Source organism: Haliaeetus leucocephalus, unplaced genomic scaffold (assembly GCF_000737465.1).
Source record: "Haliaeetus leucocephalus isolate CR32 unplaced genomic scaffold, Haliaeetus_leucocephalus-4.0 Scaffold555, whole genome shotgun sequence".
Lineage (NCBI taxonomy): Eukaryota > Metazoa > Chordata > Aves > Accipitriformes > Accipitridae > Haliaeetus > Haliaeetus leucocephalus.
The window spans coordinates 7128826-7149658 of NW_010972991.1; the positions used below are offsets into that span (position 1 = coordinate 7128826).

General features: G+C 41.1%; 1 protein-coding gene across 1 annotated transcript in view; it reads right to left on the reverse strand.

The window, feature by feature from the left end:
- Positions 1–749: 749 nt before the first annotated feature.
- Positions 750–20833, reverse strand: part of FER1L6 (fer-1-like family member 6) — a 72073-nt gene continuing 51989 nt past the window's right edge. Inside the window, exons 31-40 of the mRNA XM_010576937.1 lie at positions 20439–20566; positions 18430–18600; positions 17088–17248; positions 13789–13931; positions 13125–13213; positions 11010–11108; positions 8367–8608; positions 7859–8022; positions 5220–5320; positions 750–976 (exon numbers count right to left, since the gene is read on the reverse strand). Coding sequence (XP_010575239.1) covers positions 796–976; positions 5220–5320; positions 7859–8022; positions 8367–8608; positions 11010–11108; positions 13125–13213; positions 13789–13931; positions 17088–17248; positions 18430–18600; positions 20439–20566 — 1479 coding nt within the window. The 3' untranslated portion in view covers positions 750–795. The remainder of the gene's footprint in view (positions 977–5219; positions 5321–7858; positions 8023–8366; positions 8609–11009; positions 11109–13124; positions 13214–13788; positions 13932–17087; positions 17249–18429; positions 18601–20438; positions 20567–20833) is intronic.

A 20833-nucleotide genomic window follows, 5' to 3' on the forward strand; every position in this document is an offset into this window, starting at 1 on the left:
TCTCTTTTCCATTCTTCTTTCCCTCTGCTTGTCAAGCAGCAGGATTCTCCCTCTTCCCTCTCCTTTACAAGGATCATTTGCTACCACAGTGCCTGTGGCTGAGTCTTCATCTTTCTGATCCCTCTCCTCCAGCGACCTCCAGCACTTTCAAACTGCAGCTGTAAAAAAGTTCTCTCCACCTCTGCTTCTACCTCTCCTGTCACCGACACTTACCTTATTTATAAGTTTGTGAGATGTCTTTACAGAGCACAGAGCTCCTACTGAGATATGCAGGATGAATTCTGCATGACACCAAATGAGACAATTTAACCTTAGATATTTTATTAATAAACCTTTTATCTCAAAATAATCATGCCATTATAAACTTACTGAAAAAGAGTTCAAACAATTAATTACAAAACTATGCGAAGACTGAACTAACTTTGTGTACAGATTTTGTTTTTAATATTTAATCATTTGTCTGTAATAATAAATACTTGACTGACAAATCAGTTTCTGCATAGCATTAAAGAATTCACTTTCAAACTCAGTTTTAAGTGCAGAATCAAACTTTCATTGTCAATAAAGCTGCAGCAGTATGTTAATGATAATGTACATTAAGGCTGGGTCTGAATGAGCAGCCAAAGAAGACGTTAAAATATTCTAAGAGAGCTCCAGTTTTTGATACAAATAGTTATGTTTTCTTTTTACAAGGAAGGAGGTGTGTTTCAGGTTGATTACTTCTGTATGCCTGACTTTTATTTTTAACTGAAGTGTTTGTATATGATTAGTTACAATGAGAGCCATAACCTATGCTCATCCTACAACTATCCTATGACTGATCGCACCTGGCAGCGTGTAGATGAAGAGCACCAAGAAGACAATGAGAATAAGCAGAATTATGCCGATGATGATGTACTTCTTGTAATTTCTCCAGATCAGGTGATACAAACACTTGAAAGGATTTACAAACCAAGAGAAGGATGTGTCTGGTCGGCTAAAGGGGAAGAAAGAAAAAGAGAAAAACTTTCGTAAAGGCAGATCCAGCTATTTCCAAAGGTACCCCACTGCAAAATACATATTTGAGTCTAATAAGGACCTTTAACTCTTGGGAACCCACTAAAGAGTTTAGAGGGAACTTCCACAAGTTTCACATACTATTGGGTCACTCTTACATTCATCCCTGAGCCCGAGATCCACACACCACTCAGAATGAAATTCCAGTTTACACTTCATAACTACTCCAATTTAAGGCAAGATAAGGGGTTCAAAATTACAGACGAGATCATGAAAATCCTAAAGAAGAAATGCAGACATCTTGAACTTGAGTACAAAAGCTTTCTAATCATTGCAAGGAATTTAGCATTGCAAAAGGAGTAATGAGCCACTACAAAAAATCTGATTGCTCAGTGATAGTCACAGTGCCATAACAGTCGGAGCCAGCTCAGGCCTGGCATACGGCCCAAAATCACATTTTTTCAGAAGGAGGTTTAAAACAGGCCTCCTGAAAACAGGAGATGAAATGAAACCCAAAATCTAGGTAGTTTGCCTGGGTACATAAGGAAAAGCCACCTTCTTCTGGTGGAGAATATCTGCACTCCACAAACCTAAGTTTTTTCCAAATGTTGCCCCATGTTGTATCCTCCTCCATAATAAGGAGTTTCTTCACACTGTACAGCAAAGCTGGCTGCATACAGAGAGGAAAACAATGTTATCTTTAGGAAAAATTTTGGCGTAGTCTCTCCTCTGGCATGCCACCCGGCTTGGGAGGTCACTATGCCTTGGACTTCAACAGCCCTAACCCTGCGATGAGCTGAGGCAACATCTGTCAGCTTTGTATGATGGGATGACCTGACGAGTACAGTGGTGTGGAGCAACATTAACACCTGCAAAATTGGATGCAGGTTGTCTTTCTTATTCAATATCACTGTAGTTGTGCAGATGGTGCAGCAGTAAGGAGAATGAAATTAAGACTGAGGGTCACAAAAACCAATGGCCATGTCTCACTTCAGAAAGCTGTTTAAAGAATATAAGCAATGTCTTACTCATCTGTAGAACTCAGCATGTGGAAGTGAATGCCAATGTGACAGAAAGTCTGTAAATCCAAAAGGCCAACTGAATATCTTTTAATTAAAGACTGTTTTGTACTGAGGTGGAAATTACTCAGAAATAAATCAACAAATAAGCCCTCCAGGTTAAAAGGAATTATTAAAAAATGGATACTCTAAAGAGTAAAACTTACTGAATCACAGACTTGAGTAACAAAACCATTAGTCTGCACATTCCAACTACTTAAGGGCTTTAAAGACATGGGAAAAAAAGCCAGACTGTTGCTCATTTAATTTGTTTTCTTTGCAACGTAGGCTATAGAACTTGGTACCAGTTATAGCAACATATTTGTTCTAATAGAGTGCATCCGGAAAAGTGTCCTGTCTTGATCGGCAGAGAGGAAGAGATGGATAACCTTATGGTGTTTTGGCCAGCAGGAAATTACACTCACTGCACCTTATTTCTCATTTGCATGTTTCTGTTTAGTTCCCAGATATTTAATCTTTGGCCACCTTTGCTCTGGTACATTTAAGAGTCTGCTACTGTCTAGTAGCTCCTAGAAGATAATTTTGGTATTGAAATCATTTTGTTTCTTAATTTAAAAACTTAATTATGCAAAACAATCTGAAAATTTCTCTGCTTGTCTGTGTAAGCCTACATGATTAGCAAAAAAAAGTGAACGTACAGTACTGGCATAGAGATATGGAGGTCCTGACACAAAGCTCCTTGAGATCCACTTCTTCCTGAAAAGAACTCATTTGAAGTGCAGAAACAGTTATCTGTTATCTCTCAGTTGATTTTGACTACTCTACATGTATGAACCACATATTCCACCACCCGGGGGCACTGAGCTGGTAAACTTTAATACCAGCTTTATGGAAATGAGGCATGCAATGTCTTCATCTACTAAGTGTGTGTCTAGCTAAAATAGTATTTACTATCCACATGCTGATATTGTTTTAGTAACCTTAGGATTTATTTTGCCTAACTTTAAAACTTAGGTGCCCAGCCTGGTCAGTCATTGGCTGTCTGCATGTGGAGAGGAAGGACCTTCTGGAGGACAATTCATCTCTTTCCCCAGCTCCCATCTTAAGATATGTGTGTTAGGTAAATGGGATGACTCCCCCACCTGTATATGAGAAGCTACAAAAGGAGCCTGAATGGCTTACTTCTGAGATGGGTAACGTCAAGTGAGACTAGCCCCACCCTAATTTTATTTTAATTGAGGCATACATCTCGATTAAGAGTAGAACTTGGTTGAGCCATGTGTTGGCTGTGTCTGTGCGTGTATGATTTTTATCATAAAAACCTAGATGTAGAGCTTCTGTGAATACTGAATGCAAGATCTGGAGGAAGACTATGGGTCAGAACACCTCCAGGCTGGCTCTACAGCAGAGAAGGGGCCACCAGGCTGGTGACAACCTTTTGGCCCAACAGCATATTTGTGGATAAAATGCTCTTGAGGTAAAAATGCAGGGAGCCCTGGAGCCCCAGGCTGTCCAGGGTGCATGGGCTGGGACTGAAAAAATGAGGGGAAAATGAGACATTGCCTTTGGGCATCCTGTTGACAGCCTTCTGGACATGTAATCCTTCTGTTACACACTGCACTCCCTCTTAAAACTGCCTAGGCTGATTGCTTCCCACCACATGTACTTCAGAGCTATCGCAGTCCTCTTTCCTCTGTAAGACAGTGCTTTAGTTTCCATTATAGGGATTCTTTCAGATAGACATCTGTCAGGCATAGCTTATCTAGCCTTTAAGTAAAGATGTTGGGTGAAATGATTGATTAAAGTCTTTCCAAGGCTAGTTTTCAACAAGTCTCTGATACCTCTAATTTTCCGGCTGAATTTATACACTTTGTAGGGGTATTGGCAATTCAGTCTTTATACTGTTTTTTTTCCTTTTTCGTGTTTATCCTGAGATATATAACAAACCAACAAAATTAAACAGAATGTGCAATGATTACCATTATGACTAGCAATTGGTTTTTAGAAGCTTTGGTAGCAGGAAATATAACATTAATTTCTCTCTCTCTCTCTCTTTTTTAAAATCTAGCTCATTACTTTATTAGGACAAAGTGATTGAGGCAAAATAGATTAGAAGTAAATTTTTCCTGAATGCAAGAATCTCAGCTGATAATATTTTTTTAATGTGACAAACACTGAAAGATAGAATGCTCCTTCTAGATCATGTACCTTTGTTAATCCACTTAAAATGTCGTCATTTAAAAGTCTTATGATGAAAAATAAGCATCTTTATTCTTTGATTATGAAGTACAAAAAAATTAAAGATGGATTTGTTAAAGTTGTATCATTCCTGTATGACCTTATTTTTATGTTTCATGTGCCTTTGTCTGCAAGTGACTAATTTATGCAGAAACAACTAGATGTATGCAGAGGTCACTTTTACACCAATATGTAGCAACTAAGACACTTTTAAATGTGTGCAGATAATCCTTAGAATCATGGAAACACAGAATCATTTAGGTTGGAAAAGACCCTTAAGATTATCGAGTCCAACTGTTAACTTAACACTACCAAGTCCACCACTAAAGCATATCCCTAAGTGCCACATCTACCCATCTTTTAAACATCTCCAGGGATGGTGACTCCACCACTTCCCTGGGCAGCCTGTTCCAATGCCTGATAACGCTTTCAGTGAAGCAATTTTTCCTAACATCCAAAATTCTCATTTCCTAATACTAAGACTGTCTCCTAATGGTCATATTAAAAAAGACTGGACATATAGGAAATATTTCATACAGTCATTTTAAAGCACTTAAACATTACTGGCTTATAGTTATCCTCTTAATATAATAAATATAATCTGTCTAATCTTTATAGGTGACCAAACTGATGTGTTGGGTGTATGCATAAGTTATGATGGTTTAAGAGGTTATCATGTGCCAGGTCAGCTATGGAATGAGCCCGCCTATGAACTCTAGCTGAGGACAAATGTACAGCAATGCCATTTATTTACGCTTCCAGAGGAAGGTATTTCAGCTAACCTGGAAGGTGCTGCCAACTACGAGTGCCGGCAGCCAGGTGATGCACAAGTTGTACAAATAGCTTGCTCAAGATTACAGCAAGAAAGAGGAGAAAAGCCAGGAGAGGAGAAAGGAGACATGCTCTTCCCTGTCTCCTGCTGAATGCCCCTGCCCCAGCATGTTTAATGAGTATGCTCCTACTCACTTGGGTTTTTCCAAGGGCTCAGGCTCCTTTCGAGCTTTGCCTACTGGATTCTTCTCAGCTTCTTCCGCTGTGACTAAGTGAAACTCAGCTTCCACCTTGCCCTGGATCAGAGACATCATACATAAGCATCCAAACCTGGGTTATTATCACTAAATCACAGCAGGGTTCAGCTTGTGGAGAAATTATGGAACCAGCTGAGGGTGAAGGAAATTGATTAAAGGAAATAAAAGTTTTTGCAGTTAAAGAGAAAGCACAAAGGAAAACCCAGGCACCAAATTCCTGACTTATGCCCAAGCACTGTGAAGAAAGAGAGGTAGGATGTTTTTGTGACAGCCAGTCACAAGTGCTGGAGCAGCTGAGCTGTGGGGTCTCAGCTCACAAAAGGAAGACGGCTAGAAATGAGATCTGTGTGCAGAAAATATCATGCAGTCCTAGAGCTCTGTTCAGGCTAAAAGAATAGTGATCTGGCAGGTGGGTTCAGAGTCAATTTTCTTGATGGATGGCCAGAAGAGGATAGTTGGAGCTGTGACAAGAGGACACCTTTGTTCAGCACCAACTTCTTCCTGATAATTTCTAGAATTCAGAAAAGTCATAATGGACTATAACTGCTGGTTTACTGCTTGTTTTCATTGTGACAAGCCATTAAAGCTTGTTGAGTGACCAATAAAATATTGGCACTTATAAAAGATCATCTGCCACACCTTGCAGTAGAAATATGTAATCTGAGTTATTTGGACTCTTAGTATCAACTGTAACTTCTGCTATGGAAGTTAGAGCTTCCTAGATACAGGTTAAATATTTGGGTTTCCCTTGCATTCACAGGAACAAATCTATTGATATTTCTGTCTGTGTTAGGTTACAGAGATGTCTCTTTTCCCTGTTCATCCAGTTATGTTCTCCACTATAGATTTAATTAGGCCAAAGTTAAAAAAAATTAAGATTTCAGAGACTTAAAGATTCCAATAACAATTAAGAGTGGGTAAATCAAATCAGCTCCACAAAATCTGTGATGGATGAAAAACAGACAAATGGCTTTTCATGTATTTGTTATTTTCCTACCTCATACCTTTGTAGATATCAAAAACTAAAGTGTTAATCTATGGTCAGTGGCTGGGATTCAGCACAGAACTGGGCTGAAAGAAGGATGCAGATAAAAGGGATCCATGTGGAAGACAAGGTGATCAAGAGATGAAAGTGGACTGGGAGAAACAGAATCAATTGTACTAGAGTTGAGAAAATGGAGGTAAAGCAGGGATTTGGGAGTGGAGCCCATTCACTAAATCCATGGAAAGTACACAGTCACCTTCAATCTGAAGAAGGCAATGAACTTGAAGATGGCACTTTTTATTAAAACATTCTTCTTGCTGGAATGGACAGAAATATGAAGGAAGGATGAGGTTTAGGAAAACCCTTGGAGAATCAATGAAAGTCTAGAGAAGGAGGAACATCCCCTAAAAAAGGGCCAAAACAGGTGAATTTGTAGAGGCCTATACTACAGAAAGGTAGTTTGTAGTTCTTGGTCTGTGTCCCCACAGGGATCTGGATGCACCTAAAAAGACTGCAACTACACTAATCCTAGAACTGGGCTGCAGGGATGCCCGAGTTTCAGTCCAAGCTCCCAAAGGGCTCTGTGGTCACGTAAGCACATCAGCTTGGGTTTTCCTTCACTAGCTCACATAGCTCTGTTTCAGGTAGACATACCCCAAAGACCATGCGCAGAGTTAACTATCGGGATGTACTTCATGCCGAGATACATGCACTTCCCTTAGGAAACAGACGATCAGAGCTGTCTTTCCTTAACACTGAGGATCCCTATAATGCTGTAAGAGTACAGAGGAGCCTTAAAGTCAGGGAAAATGGAGCAGTTGTATTAAACACTGAGAATTTCAGTGTAGCTCCAGATTATACACAGAAAGTACTACAACTTTATGAAGAGAAGCTGCAGCAGAAAACCCTGAGATAAATGGCTAGTTACACGCTGAGTGAGGTTTACACCCTGCTGCAAGCCTTGTTACGCTAGAGGCTTCAGGTAAATGAAAATTTGTGTGGCAGAATTTATATTCTTCTTAGGGCGATACTTCTAACATAAGTCTTGTAGAGTTTGGGGAAAGCTGTCATTGTCCTTTGCATTCCTTATTACCAATTGCATCCTGCCACTAAACCAAAAAATATTGGCTTATTGAGCATACTTCAACAAGAAGAGGGGACCGTGCTCTTTCTACTTGAGATGTGTCACTAGCAAAGGGAGTAACGGTAGACTCCAAAATCAGTTCCTTCATCCTGGTTGAAGTGAGAAATAAATTGTAAGGAAATAAATAAGCAGGTGAGATTCCTCCCAGGATTTCCTCAGCTGACATAAAGTTGACTAGAAACACCTGGTTTTCCACTCTACCTACCCAGTGTGCTGGGAGATGAACAGTGGAAGAAAGCAAAGAAAAAGTATAAAGTGCTCTGGTTGCCTGGGGTTATCTGAACCAAATCTATGGGGAACCACTAAAGCATTTGAAGGAGCCCTATGGATTGCCAGTGCTCGTTGTTCTTCAGATGCCATACCCAAAATTAGCATCTGTCTGTCTCAGGATCTCAGCAGTGCATATCAGTCCCAGAGAAAAGCTGTTCATCTGTAGTGAGCTGCCTACCGTGAGCTGCCCAGCCTTGATGAAAGGCCACCAGCCTCTGACACGCTTCTGCTGAAATATGGAGATCTTGTTTTCTTCACTTGCTGCCAGGACTATGCCTAGGTCACAGCTCTTGGCTGTCTTTGCTGCTCGAGGGAACCCATTCAGGTTCAATTCAAGAGTGCCTGGAGGGAGAAGTAATGTGACAACACGGAGAGACCAGACAGACACAAAGGCATTCAAACAGCAGCTTCCATATGAGATACATGGAGAAATGCAGCAGCTTGGCCCCAGGCTTCAGAGCTGGTGATCTCTCTGTACTGTCATTCATTCATTTGTATTGCCCTGGCATTGTCTCATCTGAGTTCCTAATCATTCCCTCTCCAAGAAATGTGTAAGTTTGCAATGTGGTGCTTCAGAGAAAAACAAGCAAAAGTTGGGTCTCGGACACCACTTTGTACATATCTCTACAAAATACAAGTCTGGTGAGACCTCAGGTGAAGTTCAGGCAGATCCATTGCCCACTTACCCAAGAAATCATCTGAAGAGAGTCTTTCAAAGTCCCACACCTGAAGCATCAGCTCAGCAGGTATTTTGCGCTCTGTCTTTTCCAAAGAAAATATGTTTTCTCTTTTACTAACCACCATTTGTTTCTCTGCTGGGAGATAGTGGAATGGGAACACAAAGCGCCAGTTGAAGTTGCCCTCTCCTGTCAAGGAGTTGTAATGTACATCTGTCTCCTGCTTGTCCTCTTCCAGGCCCTTTATCCACCTATGGCAAGCACATAGTGGAAAACACTGCTGTCACCAGGGGAGCTTGAATTGTCGTTGCCATTTGGTTACAGGCATGATCATTTACTAATTCCTCCCTAATCAGTAAGGAGGCAACACATCGTTCAGGACTGTGACACACAGCAGTAGCCCTGGCTCGGAGGATCTTGGCCACCTCCCAGCCGTGGCACAGACTGCAACAATGGCCAGTGATGATCAAAAGCTGAGAGTGAGAACATGATTTTTATTTCAATCAGACCCCAAAATACCAGTTGGCCATTTGCTATTGGCCAAGACATCTGTCTTCTTTGGGACAGGCAAAGACAGCACCAGTCATTTATCCACTACTAAACACCCTGTATTCATGTTGTGCTACACTAATAAATTCTGTGCCAATGTCCCAAGACTGATTTCAGTGCTCAGCATTGGAGTCTAAATTGACTGCAGTTGCTGTTGAGGGGTATAAACATGGCATAAGTATGGCTGGAGAATTCTGTCTGTTTTTTCTTGTGATTTCCTCTTGGTTTCTGCTACAGTGTGCACAACATCTGATGTGCAATGCTATGGTACAAAAGGACAACACTTTCCTAAACATAATCTTCTCTTTTGAAGAGCTCCAGGTAATGATCTAGCTAGGTATGTTTTAGTTCTGAAGATGATTTATCACAGTCTGAGTAATGATCGGAATTTTTGTACTGCATCCAGAGTGGCTTTTCGCCTGCAAACCCCATTATTTCAAAAAGGAATTGAGAAAAACAGTAACAATCCCAAGCACAGCACTGCTCCCACTGCAAATCAATGTCTGGTGACAGATTCAGTGCCACGTGCTCTGTCTGAACATAATAAGATTTGTGTCTTCATTATTAAGGCACAGAAGCAAAAAGTTATCCAGTCCTGGCTTTCCCTGTCAGAACACTGGCATTGATAGTGATGTACTCATGTTATCACACAGCTCAGCACGAAGGCTGGCTCCCTAATTATTTCCTCAATTTTGTGCTCTCAGAACTACCCTGCTACTGCTCTGAACACGTTAGTTTATTGTTAACTTGGATATATCTGTGCAAACACCAGTGATTTCAGAGTAGCTCCTCTCAGGGAACTGCAAGGGGAGGTTTGCTCAGCCAGTATGTGCAATAACTGCACTTGCAGCACACTGGGGGACATATGGTCATATTAGTGCGTGCTTCTCCTGGGCCAATATCACCTGCTCCAAAGGAGTGGTACCACTCCTGTTACCCCACACAGCTTGCTCAGAGCTAATGCAAATTTCCCTGGTAAAATGCCTGTAGATATACCCTACCCAGGAGTAAGAGCTGCTACCAGACTGTCCTGTCCTTATGCTTACATTGGGCTTCTTATTATGTTCACATGATTTTCAGAACCTGCAAAGTGGAAAACATCTTCCCTTCCCTGCTCCATCAATCCCAGTGCTCCCTCCTCCAGCTCTTTTCATTTGGTCATTAGCAATACTGTAACAGGTTTTTAGGGAAATCCATTTTTCCAGACACATAGCACTCTACAAATTCAGATTTTTCCAGGACTCCACAATGACACAATTCATATTGGCATATTAGTCTCATTCTCTAGTAGTGGAAACACAGCAAGAAATCTAAGACCAGTCTTGCACCTGAGGTTTCCAATACTTTCTACTGCCTCTTATGCCATAATTTCCCCCCACCCCTCTCCGGTACCTGCATTCAAATCCTGCTCAGAAGCAGAAAGTGCAAAGCAGTACTCCAAAACAGGCAAGTAACCTGCTACGATCTCAGGAAGGAGCTGGTTTGAGTTTCAAGCTCCCCCTTCATGCTCCCTCTTTTCATTTTATTTATGTGATATGGTTTACTGATTATCCCAGTAACATCTGTGAAGCTGTGACAGATGTTTTTTCTGCAGCAGGAATGAGATGGAGAGCAGAAAGTGCCCATGTGATCTTCTCCCCAGCATGGCCATGGTCATTCACCTACATGTGCTCCCCACATGAGATTAGAAAATATTTCCAACAGAAATAGCCTGGCAAACACCTGCTTTCTTGTTTCTAATGTGATCATAATTCCCTTTTCTCTGATTATGTCAAACCTCTCCACATCTGTGTAAGCTCTTACAGTTCAAGTTCTGTAAGTGTTTGATCTCTGTTTGTCAAACTGTGGGCTTCGTTCTCTTCTTGTGCCATCTCTGCCTGAGCAGGAAGTAACGACTAGTGTCATTTTACAGTCACTTGATTTTAAGAGGGGGAAAAAAAAAAAAGCAGCATCCAATATAGATGAGCAATTTGGGCAGGCATTTAGAGCAAAGTGCAAGGTCACAAAAATAGCTTATTGGATATTCTCACAACATAATTTTTTCATCTGATTTTTGAATGAAATATTGCAAGTTCTTTTGAAGACAAGTCCTGAAGAACTTACCCTTTTACATAGATATCACTTGATTTTTGCCCTGTAAAGATATTTTCATCTTCTAGAATTACATCTTCTGTATTCCAGATTATTACCCTCAGTTCATAGCTGAAAAAGAGAAGAAAGTAGGCTTGAGTATACTCAAGCTCTGGTCAGACACTAGTGTAAACCTCTATCAAATCATGCCTTTATAAAGTGATAAATGTTGTATTTGTGCAAAACTCTTAAAATAGTATCAGCCTCAGGCCTCTTTTCTTTACAAAAGTCTAGTAATAGAGTGGGGATGGTGGGTCCTCTCAGCTCTTGGAGTATGTCGGACGACGGTGGGGTCACTGCCAGTTTTGAGGGATGGAAAATTCCTTGCTTTTTATGTGCCTGTTCCTTTTCAATTCTTTTCACAAAAATGCTGCAGTGAAACAACGCAAAGTTGAGCTGAACAACATCATGAGAGCAGCCTCCAAAACAGTGAGCAGCTTGCTAATAAAAACCAGAGCTCCCTGGGAGGTGCTTTTCAGAAGAAAGGCCTTGAAACATTGTATGTGGTGCGATCCAGTGCATTAAAAGGGAAGAGAAGCACTGTTTAGAGGTATTTTCATTTAAGCAAGTGTAATCATCTTTAGAAGCAACAGTAAAAGGAATTAAAGTTTTCCCATCCTTTCCACTTCCAATACACAGACATTTATGGTGGCCATCCAAAGCTCTAGAAGCTTGAACTGAAATAGATATATTGCAGGTGACAAAAAATTTATACTCAAAAATTTAGGTATGCCTCCAGTCATTGTATGAAATGCAGAATAAAATTAAAACAACCTATGTTTGAGAACACCACCATATGATTTTTTTGATATGATGTGTTGTCTTGGAAATAGCCTCAATCTCAGGTGTGAAACAGTTTGCCCCAGAAATTACCAGATACCCTAGGTGATGCAGCTCTTCAGATGTTGGCCATGAAAACCAAGCCTCTGCACTAGCCAAAGAAACTTTCATTTGCAATGCTCCGTCAGAGCCTTGTTCAGTCAAAGATTGTCAACAAGAAATGTTTACGCAAAGTGTTATGAAGTCTTATGGAGCCTGGAGCCTGCTCTGCTGCAGCAAATATGCATTTCTCAGCAAAATGTTTAACTTGTGTCTGCATATTTACTTTCTTTCTCATAATTAATGGTTTGACAATATTTTTCCCTGCTTTTTTAGACTACAAAAATTGCAGCGACAATTTGATTTTGTCAGTATAATTAGTTTTAAATCTTTTTGGATTGGAAAATGCTTGTTGTTAGGGAGCTTTATAGAAAGTTCTGGTTTGAAGAAAGTTAATTGTTACATAGACTCTTATTTTTGTCAAATCTTGGGTTTTGTAAATAGAAAGTAAAAGAAACAAGTTTTTATTACGTTGTTTCTTTTTCAAACATAAATAATACAGGAACAGTACCTGATGCTGCTTCAGACATAAAATTCTCAGGAAAGGCCTTGCTAAAGTATTGGAATAAAGTTGCTACAGGATGGGCTGAGAACTCTGTTGCTCACTATTGTATTTCATTTACAAACATTCAATTAGCTTGAAGAACTATGTGTAGTGTTACGTATAAAGCAGTGTAAGTATCTGTGTGAAAGTTGAGAGAAGATTATTCTAAACATATCTCTGCTATCTTTTGCTGCTTTATGTGTTTCTTGATCTTAACTTTGAACAAAGTGCTGGAAATCCAATAGGTGTCATACTATTGCATCAAGGATCTCAACGAGGGTCAAGTAAATTATCTATCTGAAAGAGCTAGTGAAACCAGAATTACTTCTTTCAGATCAACAAGTGGATGATAACATCAGAATTATTAAGGGACTCTTGCCTCTAGCCACCTGGAATCTCTATATGACAAAGGGATATCTTTCTAAAAGAGGCATGTGATAGCCCTTGATGAAAATATCACCAACAGTTCTTTGAGTTGTTTAATGGAGGAGACCAAACTAGATGCTCTCGTTTGACTGGAAGTCATGTGAACCTAAGAAAACTTTTCTTAGGATCACAGAAGTTTGTTGTGATAGTTCTTTTTATAGTTCTTTCCAGACACTTAAGAAAGACTCAGTCTTTGAGGACTTAGGCCACTGTGCTGGGGGGCAAGCATAGAGTATTACCCTTTGGGTTTTCTTGGTGAAATGTCCACTGGGGGTCCTGGCAGAGGCATATCTTTAGGAAACATGTCGACCCACATCTGTACACGACCCTTGAAAACAAAGAGATAAACATCTCCATAACTCTATTTTAGAGAGACTTAAAAGGTTTTAAATGTAGTTCTGACGTCCAAAACCACTGCTTCCTCTATAAGCACTAACCAGCTCACTATCCTGTAACTATGATTTTATCTGTAAACTTACTATACAATATATTTTTTTAATATTCTATCAGTCTCTTAGGAATTTGGTGAAGTTAGAATTGAGCTCAAACATTGGCAACCTCAAGGTGAAATCCATACTGAAAAAAAAAATAGTACTTGATGAATGGAAAAAAAGAACCGATGTCTAAGTACAGTCAGAGTTTGTGTTAACTTAATAAACTAATGCATTTAAAAGAATGGAAATATGCAGTTACACCTCGTGTGATTACTGTGTCTTTAGATAACTGGCTGTATACACACACGTGTGACAATTTCCAGGTTGATACCATACAAAGTCTCATGTATGGTACAACACTTGGATGCTGTCTCTATAAGTTTGCAGATACAAATAGAAACCACAATAACCTCAGGAAAGGAAAACTGATCCTGGGTCTACCATCACCACCACCTCTGAGCTGCTCTACCTGTTCCATGCCTGGCTTATCCTTATGGTAGAGAGGTCGAGTCTCAATGTGCTCTGGGACCAGTTTGTATCCAGCTCCAGGGATTTCTTCCCAAGCACGTAAAACCTTTAAGGAGAGATGTTCATATGATTCAACTGGCTCCTCTATAGAAAAGAGTAAAACAAAAAGAACAAAGAGAGTTGAACTATAATGTTGAATCCCTGGGTAATATGTTCCATTTATTATTAAAGATGGTCATTAAAAATTTGCTTGAGTTAAAAGGAAGGTTTTATGTATCCCAGATAAGTAAAGAAGGGTCTTGAAATTAATTTAATTCATGTAAATAAGGGTACCCACCAGGGTAGCTAGAAGATTAGCACTTAGGCAGCAGTTTATCTGTAAAACACAGCAAATCATTTCACTATTGTAGCAGCAGTTTCTAACAGGAAGATGGAAGAAACCTGTGAACTACTCTTTTTACAGAGAATTGCAGATGTGAGGCTTTTTTACAACTCATGAAAGGCAAGGAGGCTTCTATTTTTACAGAGCTGACAGTAAATAAGCACTAGTAGTTATATCTACACCTCATTTTGCTTTGTGATGGCAACAGCAAAGACCCTCCCAGAGAACCGAATCACACCTCAAGGGAAGAGGGCTGAAGTCCATGGGCAAGAACATGTCACCTCCTGACCAGCTCAGCTTGGCCACTGGAGGAAGGGAGACCCCAGAGAATGGTACCTCCAGGAAGGACCAGTGCTAATATTGAAAGTAGGGTGCATATTGGAAAGCACAGAAAGCCTTTTGAGCTCTTGAGCTTCTTTTTCCTCCCTTTTTGTGTGGGGTCCACACAAAAGGACCCCAGACTTTTGAAGAGGGATATCTCCTAGATTAGGAGAGAAGTACTCAAGCGAGAAGAAAGTTAAGACTTCTTTGTGTCAGTAAACTGTTATTACTTTTCCTACCAGCTATCTCTGAGTTGCTGGTAGGTGACAGAAGGCTTGTTTGTGATTTAAACAGTAGGTATTAAACCCTTCCTAATGACTCAGAGAGTGATGAAGGATGGTCCTGTGGTTATGAGCGCTGGTTCTCTCTTGTGTACCAACATGTGTTTGAGATGTGATATCTTTCATCTAATTTTAGCCGGCTAAAAGCAAGGTCTTTAAGCCTGACCTACTCAGTCAGGCAGCCTCAATAGCAAGGACATAGATTGTCCCATGATAACCCATATTCTTTCTAAGACATCTTTCTAAAGATTGTTTTCACCCTCTGAAGATGCCTATTTTTCCCATTGGCTACAGGTAGTCCTAGACTACCTCAGAGTAGTGGTCAGGCAGTTGGACTAGATAATTGTTGTAGGTCCCTTCCAACTGAACTATTCTATTCTATTCTATTCTATTCAACTTCTATGCTCCTAGAGCAAAGTTAAATTATTCTTCCCCTTGCAATTTAAAGCTGGATATAAGGCCCATAGGTATTATTTTCTCCACCTGTAAATTGGAAATGGTATTGCTTCCTCTTTTCAGTACTCCCCTAGAGATCAGATCTGTGGTCTTTGTTAGTTTTACAGATCCAAGTGATGACCAGCACAGAAACCCAGCAGGAAATAAGGACCCAGAAGTACTTGTCAGAACAGCAATATGGATAAGAATTATGCAGAAGACTGTATACTGTAAACTATTTATTTATAACATGTTGAAAAACTTGTGTACATAAGTACTTTGGACTTTGCCATCTGGTTCAGTATTTCCTTGCTTCTGGTTTCCATCACCTTGTCTGATGTTGGTTTGTCTGAAGCTCATTTTAGTGAACCAGAATTTTGATCAAGAGATCGTGTTGCTGGTAGTCACATTCAGTCATCTGCTAGTGAGGAAAATAAACAACAATACTGGAGCCATAAATCTCTCTCAGGCCAAGAAACCAAAAATGGATCAACTCTTCTCCCTTCAACAGTGCTACCTTAGCAGCCTTTCATTTGAGGCGTGACCTATATTTTGTAGCTGCCAGGGGGAATTTGCTCCAAGACAAATAAACACAGGTAAGGGAGTAGAGGTTTCCCTACACTGCCACAGTGTCCACTACTGTCTCCAAGTCAAACTCCTTTTGTTCCCCTGTGAAAGTCTTCATCCTCACACCCCTTTTCCTTACCCTAAGTATAAAACTGAATCATAGAATGGTTTGCATTGGAAGGGACCTTCAAAGATCATCTCGTCTAACTATACTGCTATGGGCAGGGACATAGATTTAGATTAGATATAAGGAAGAAATTCTTCACGGTGAGGGTGGTGAGGCACTGGAACAGGTTGCCCAGGGAGGCTGAGGATGCCCCATCCCTGGAGGTGTTCAAGACCAGCTTGGACGGGGCTTCGAGCAACCTGGTCTAGTGGAAGGTGTCCCTGCCCATGGCGGGGAGGGGGGACACACAACTAGATGATCTTTAAGGTCCCTTCCAACCCAAACCGTTCTATGATTCTACGATTCTATGATCTTTCACTTATAGCTCTGTCCCACTCCACCCCTATGTGATATGGACACTCAACTCCCTCATAGCTTTGACCTCTTTTTAATCTGGGAGCTCTGAAAGCAAGTTCTGTCCTGTCCTTTGGATTCATGGACCCCACAGATACCTAGATTTACACAGCACTCTGTTAATGCTTCAGAAGAGCAGTCAGAGTGGTAATAATCAAGTGGAGGAAAAAAACAACAGAGAGGAAAGCCACGTAGGCAAGGTAGGACTGGCAGGTAAGTGGCCTGGAACCTAAATGTGGTCCAACAGAGACTTGTCTCACCTTGAGTAACTCACTTCACACCTGTATTTCCTTTCCCCCTTCTTCTCACTTCTTGGGTCTGTCTATACTAGTGTTTTAGTTTAGACAGGGAATGCATTTTTGAAAAGACTCTCCCTGACTTCCCATGCTTTGATTTGCTGTGTGGAGGGATCTGAGAGCATGCAGGCTGCACTCCTTTCAGATGAAACTAAGCCAGAAGACATGTTCCAAGAGGGTCCCCTGCACTCCAACCAATCCTGGGCATCCCATCCTTGGGATCAGGCAGGAGCTAGTCCAAAGTATCCGCCAACACCTACCATGGGGATGTCAGGTCATTAGCAATAACTGTCTCACCTGAGAGATTCTCTGCAATTAAGCTACAGCAATAGCTAATATAGACACAGACTTCATCACCACAGTTATATGAGTATTTCAGAGCAGAGACAGCTTCCAGTAATCTGACTTTAGAGTGCATAGCAGCTTGGTCCCCAGATACAGCTTGGGCAGGCTCTTGATACTGCTACAATGCAGTTGAAGAATGACAAACTTCATTACCGTTCTCATCTTCTCTGAAGACTGTCTGTCCCTTAAAGACTTTTGCTCCTACTTGTATCTCCCCTGGCCGCATGAAGGGTCCACTTATTCTGTAGTCCTTACACAGCTTAGTGAGGATCTCGCTTGGTTTGGTTGCATCTCGCCACGCATTGTACCCTTCTCTGCAAGGAGGGAACAGAGAGTGAAGAGAAATGGGTGAGGTTTCCCTTCGGCAAAGTGCACAGGCAAATCAGGACTTCCCAAGCAGAGATTTGCTTCGTGGTCAGTGGCCCTGACATCTGCTCAGCCAAACTTTTCCTTTGAATTGTCCAGCACTACTTCTTACTTGAGACACCCCCTCTGTCTGCTCAGGTCCTGGGGCCAACCACTCTTTTCTCATAAAACACAGGAGAAGCTGAGGCAGCCTTACTCACAGCTTGGATAAAGCAGCCCAGGCATTGGCATGCTCCCCAAGAGGAAAAGGACCAGAGCCCATCCCCTGTTCTATCTAAAGGATTCAAGTCTACGTGTTCTACCTCCGTTTAAGGAAAAGTGTTCTGCAGCTCCCACACGCAGAGAAGAACCGAGATGATCTGAAACCTGGAACAAGTACATAAAGAAATACCTCACACTGGAGACTAAGCTGGCAAGGAAAGTCTGGGGGTTTGGTCTGTGCTCCTGCATTGCTTTTCTACATTGTTCACCCTTTGTTTGTAGATAAAATAGAGAAACAATCATAGGAGAAGAACCCCAAACCCACATCTTCCAGGTTAGTGTCCCACCCCTGGGCGATGGAGTTATTTTAGTTTGACTTTCTCTGCATTAATTGATCTTTGTGCACAATGTCCTTGAGAGTGCAGCCGTATGACAGGGAGCAGGAGTTCAGCAGCACTGCCCTGTGACTCACCTCTGTTACAGACGCCATGCCAGCAGCCCCGCTCTGCTCCCGCTCCCCCCAGTGCCATGCCAGTCCCACTGGCCTGGCTGCAATCACTCCAGTTGCAGCTGAATAATGGAGAGCAGAGTAGAGCCCTGTCATAACTTCTCTGACAGTTTTTTTTTTTTCCAGTTGCCCTTTACGCCTCTCCAAAGGCAGTTTATCGAGCAGGTACGTTATACATAGGCTGTTTACTATTTAAAATACTTGGTGAACAAACAGTGTTGTTAATTTTTAAATATCCACTTCTGACTGAGGCTGGCAGCTACCCAAAGTCACTGTTAAGCTCTTCGGTGAATTTTAATTAAAATACCTCCTGTGACGCTTTTGTGCTGGAGAAAGCAAAATGTTCAGCCACATCTGGAATTTCTCCTGCAAGTCAAGTCGTTCACTGTGTTCTGTGTTGCTGTCTGAAGAGGTACTTACATTTCATATTGACTTTGTAACCCACAGGTAGCTCGATGCCTGCTGTAGAAACGATTTTCCAAATCAATTTTAGTCTCTCCAATGAGATCATCTGTTCCCACAAAGTCATGGTCGTAGATCAGGACTGTCAGCAAGGAATCCTTGGGAAATGTAGCTTGGATTTCAAATGATCTACAGCAAAAATTGAGACCTACATGTAGTCAAATCAGTTTTGAAGACTAAGTTAATGAATACTGTGCAAACAATGTGTGGACAGTGTCTCTTCTAACAAGCAGTGGGGGTTGTTTGGTAGTGTTTTTTTGTTTCAATTAAATATCTGACCATACTGGAAACACACAGTGCAAAAGTATTTTCTTTCTCCTGCTTCCCTACCATCCCCTGTACAGTTCTAAGATTGTTCCTACCTACAGTAAACAGAGCAATGGGATGGAGCTGATCAGCTGCAATGATTTATCCTGAATCCAATAGAGGTGGAAGTATGGAAATTACAAGTCTAATGAAGCCGTATGTAAGAGTTATCACATGCTTTTCAGAACCCCCAAAAGGGACATCCGAGTCTTTTCTGTTTTCTTCCAAAAGCTCCAAGTTAAATATTGAATATAGGAATCTGGGGGCACCGAACAAAACGGTGAGGCAAAAGCTTTAAACAAGTCTCAAAAAAGCAAAGATCAGAACTCCCTTTTTACTCAGTGCATGTTTCAGTGATAGAAATTGTTGTCATTGAGATATTTAGGGAAGCTGAGAATATAAAAGTGATTTTTAAAGGGATTTGACAAATTAGTGGAAGACAGGACATCCTCATCAGCACAACACTGGCTCCAGATTTCTCCAAAGCACAGGCAAAACTGAGCTTTGTCTCCTGAAGGATGAGTTTTGTCCTTTTTCTCGAAGTGGCCAGAGTCAATTCTGTAGCAACAGCAGAGCAGTTTTTGGAGGAGAGAGGTTTGGGAATGGTCTGGGATTGCTAGAGGTTGGTGGTGCCATGCTGATCAGGGCTTCTATGATGGTGAGAGGTGGTTACTATGGCTGATGCTACTGCTGCGAGGAGTTGCTGGTCCAGTCACCCCAGTGTTGCCACTGGCATCAGCAGCAAGGACTATCCAAATGAACAGCTCATTCCTAACCTTGTCTAAACCAAATACAGTGGTGATTTCCCATTCCATTTATATGCATCTATAATGGCTGTGTTTTACTGTTTATCATAATGATGGTTCAGTTGCAACCTCTACTAAGGAAGAGCTTAAATCACAGAAACGGAGATGGCATGCTATAGAGGGACCACTCTGTTCTTGTCTTTTCTCCTTACACTTTTTTCTTTAAGTCTCTGCTTTTGCAGACAGGACCCTGGCTTAGGGGGCTTTCAGTCCAACATAGTGCAGTTTCTCTGTCTTAATATTTTACAGAATAATTCCACTCAGTTAAAAACATTTTCAACCTTCTTAAAAATAGGGAAACTTATTGGCAAAAATCACAGCTATTAGCATTAAAAATATAAATAAGTATAAAGCATTGGTAATACAAAGTTGATGTTTATTGACAGCTTGCCCCTGGCTCCCCCATTCAGAAGTCTGTGTGGGTTCAAAAAACTACGTTTTTTTTGTCCTAGTCCTAAAATGATGAGATTTATTTGGCACTCTATTCAACCTGAAATAGTAACAAAGATTGTGAAATCACACTTTACTGTGCTGATATTTATTTCACTTTAAACTTAACAATTGCATTAATTTGCACAGACAAGATCATTTGTTGCCTCTTTTCCTCTTATGCATCATTTTGCAAAACCTCTCACAGATTGCATTCCATGATGTGTTTTGACTGGTATGAAAATGAAATAATTTGTAATCATACAGGGTGACACCAATTCTCAACATTTTAACCAGTAGAGTTACAGAACATCCAAACAGGCAGAAATCAGCATATAACAAACACTTTGTAATAGTAACAGCAGTAGTGGTGGCAAGTGATAAAGGAGAAATCACCCATGAACAAGGAAATAAGCCATCACTGACCTTCCAAATACTGGGTTTAGCTGCTTGGGGATGTAGTTCTCCCTGTCTTTAATTTCCGTGTTGCCAAGTCTCAGCACAATGTAGGGATCTGACTTGCCATCTGGATCAGCTGGGCTGAGGTTAAACGCCTGTTAGGAAGAAAGACTGTGTCCTCAAGAAGCTTGCTTAAATGCAGCATGGTCACAATACAGGACTGTGGGTTTCCTGCCCAGTCCTGGGTGTTCTGGAAGTGCAGGGGTTTTGCTTGCCTCATGTAATATAAAATTTGGCATTCAGCTTTGCAGGCTACTGGGAAAAGATGATCTGGAGGAGAAAAGTTTGCAAAGGTGGAGCAGATATAAGTTCTGTCCCACCACTAAGATGGACAAAGAGATGAGCAGGAGAGGCAACGCTGA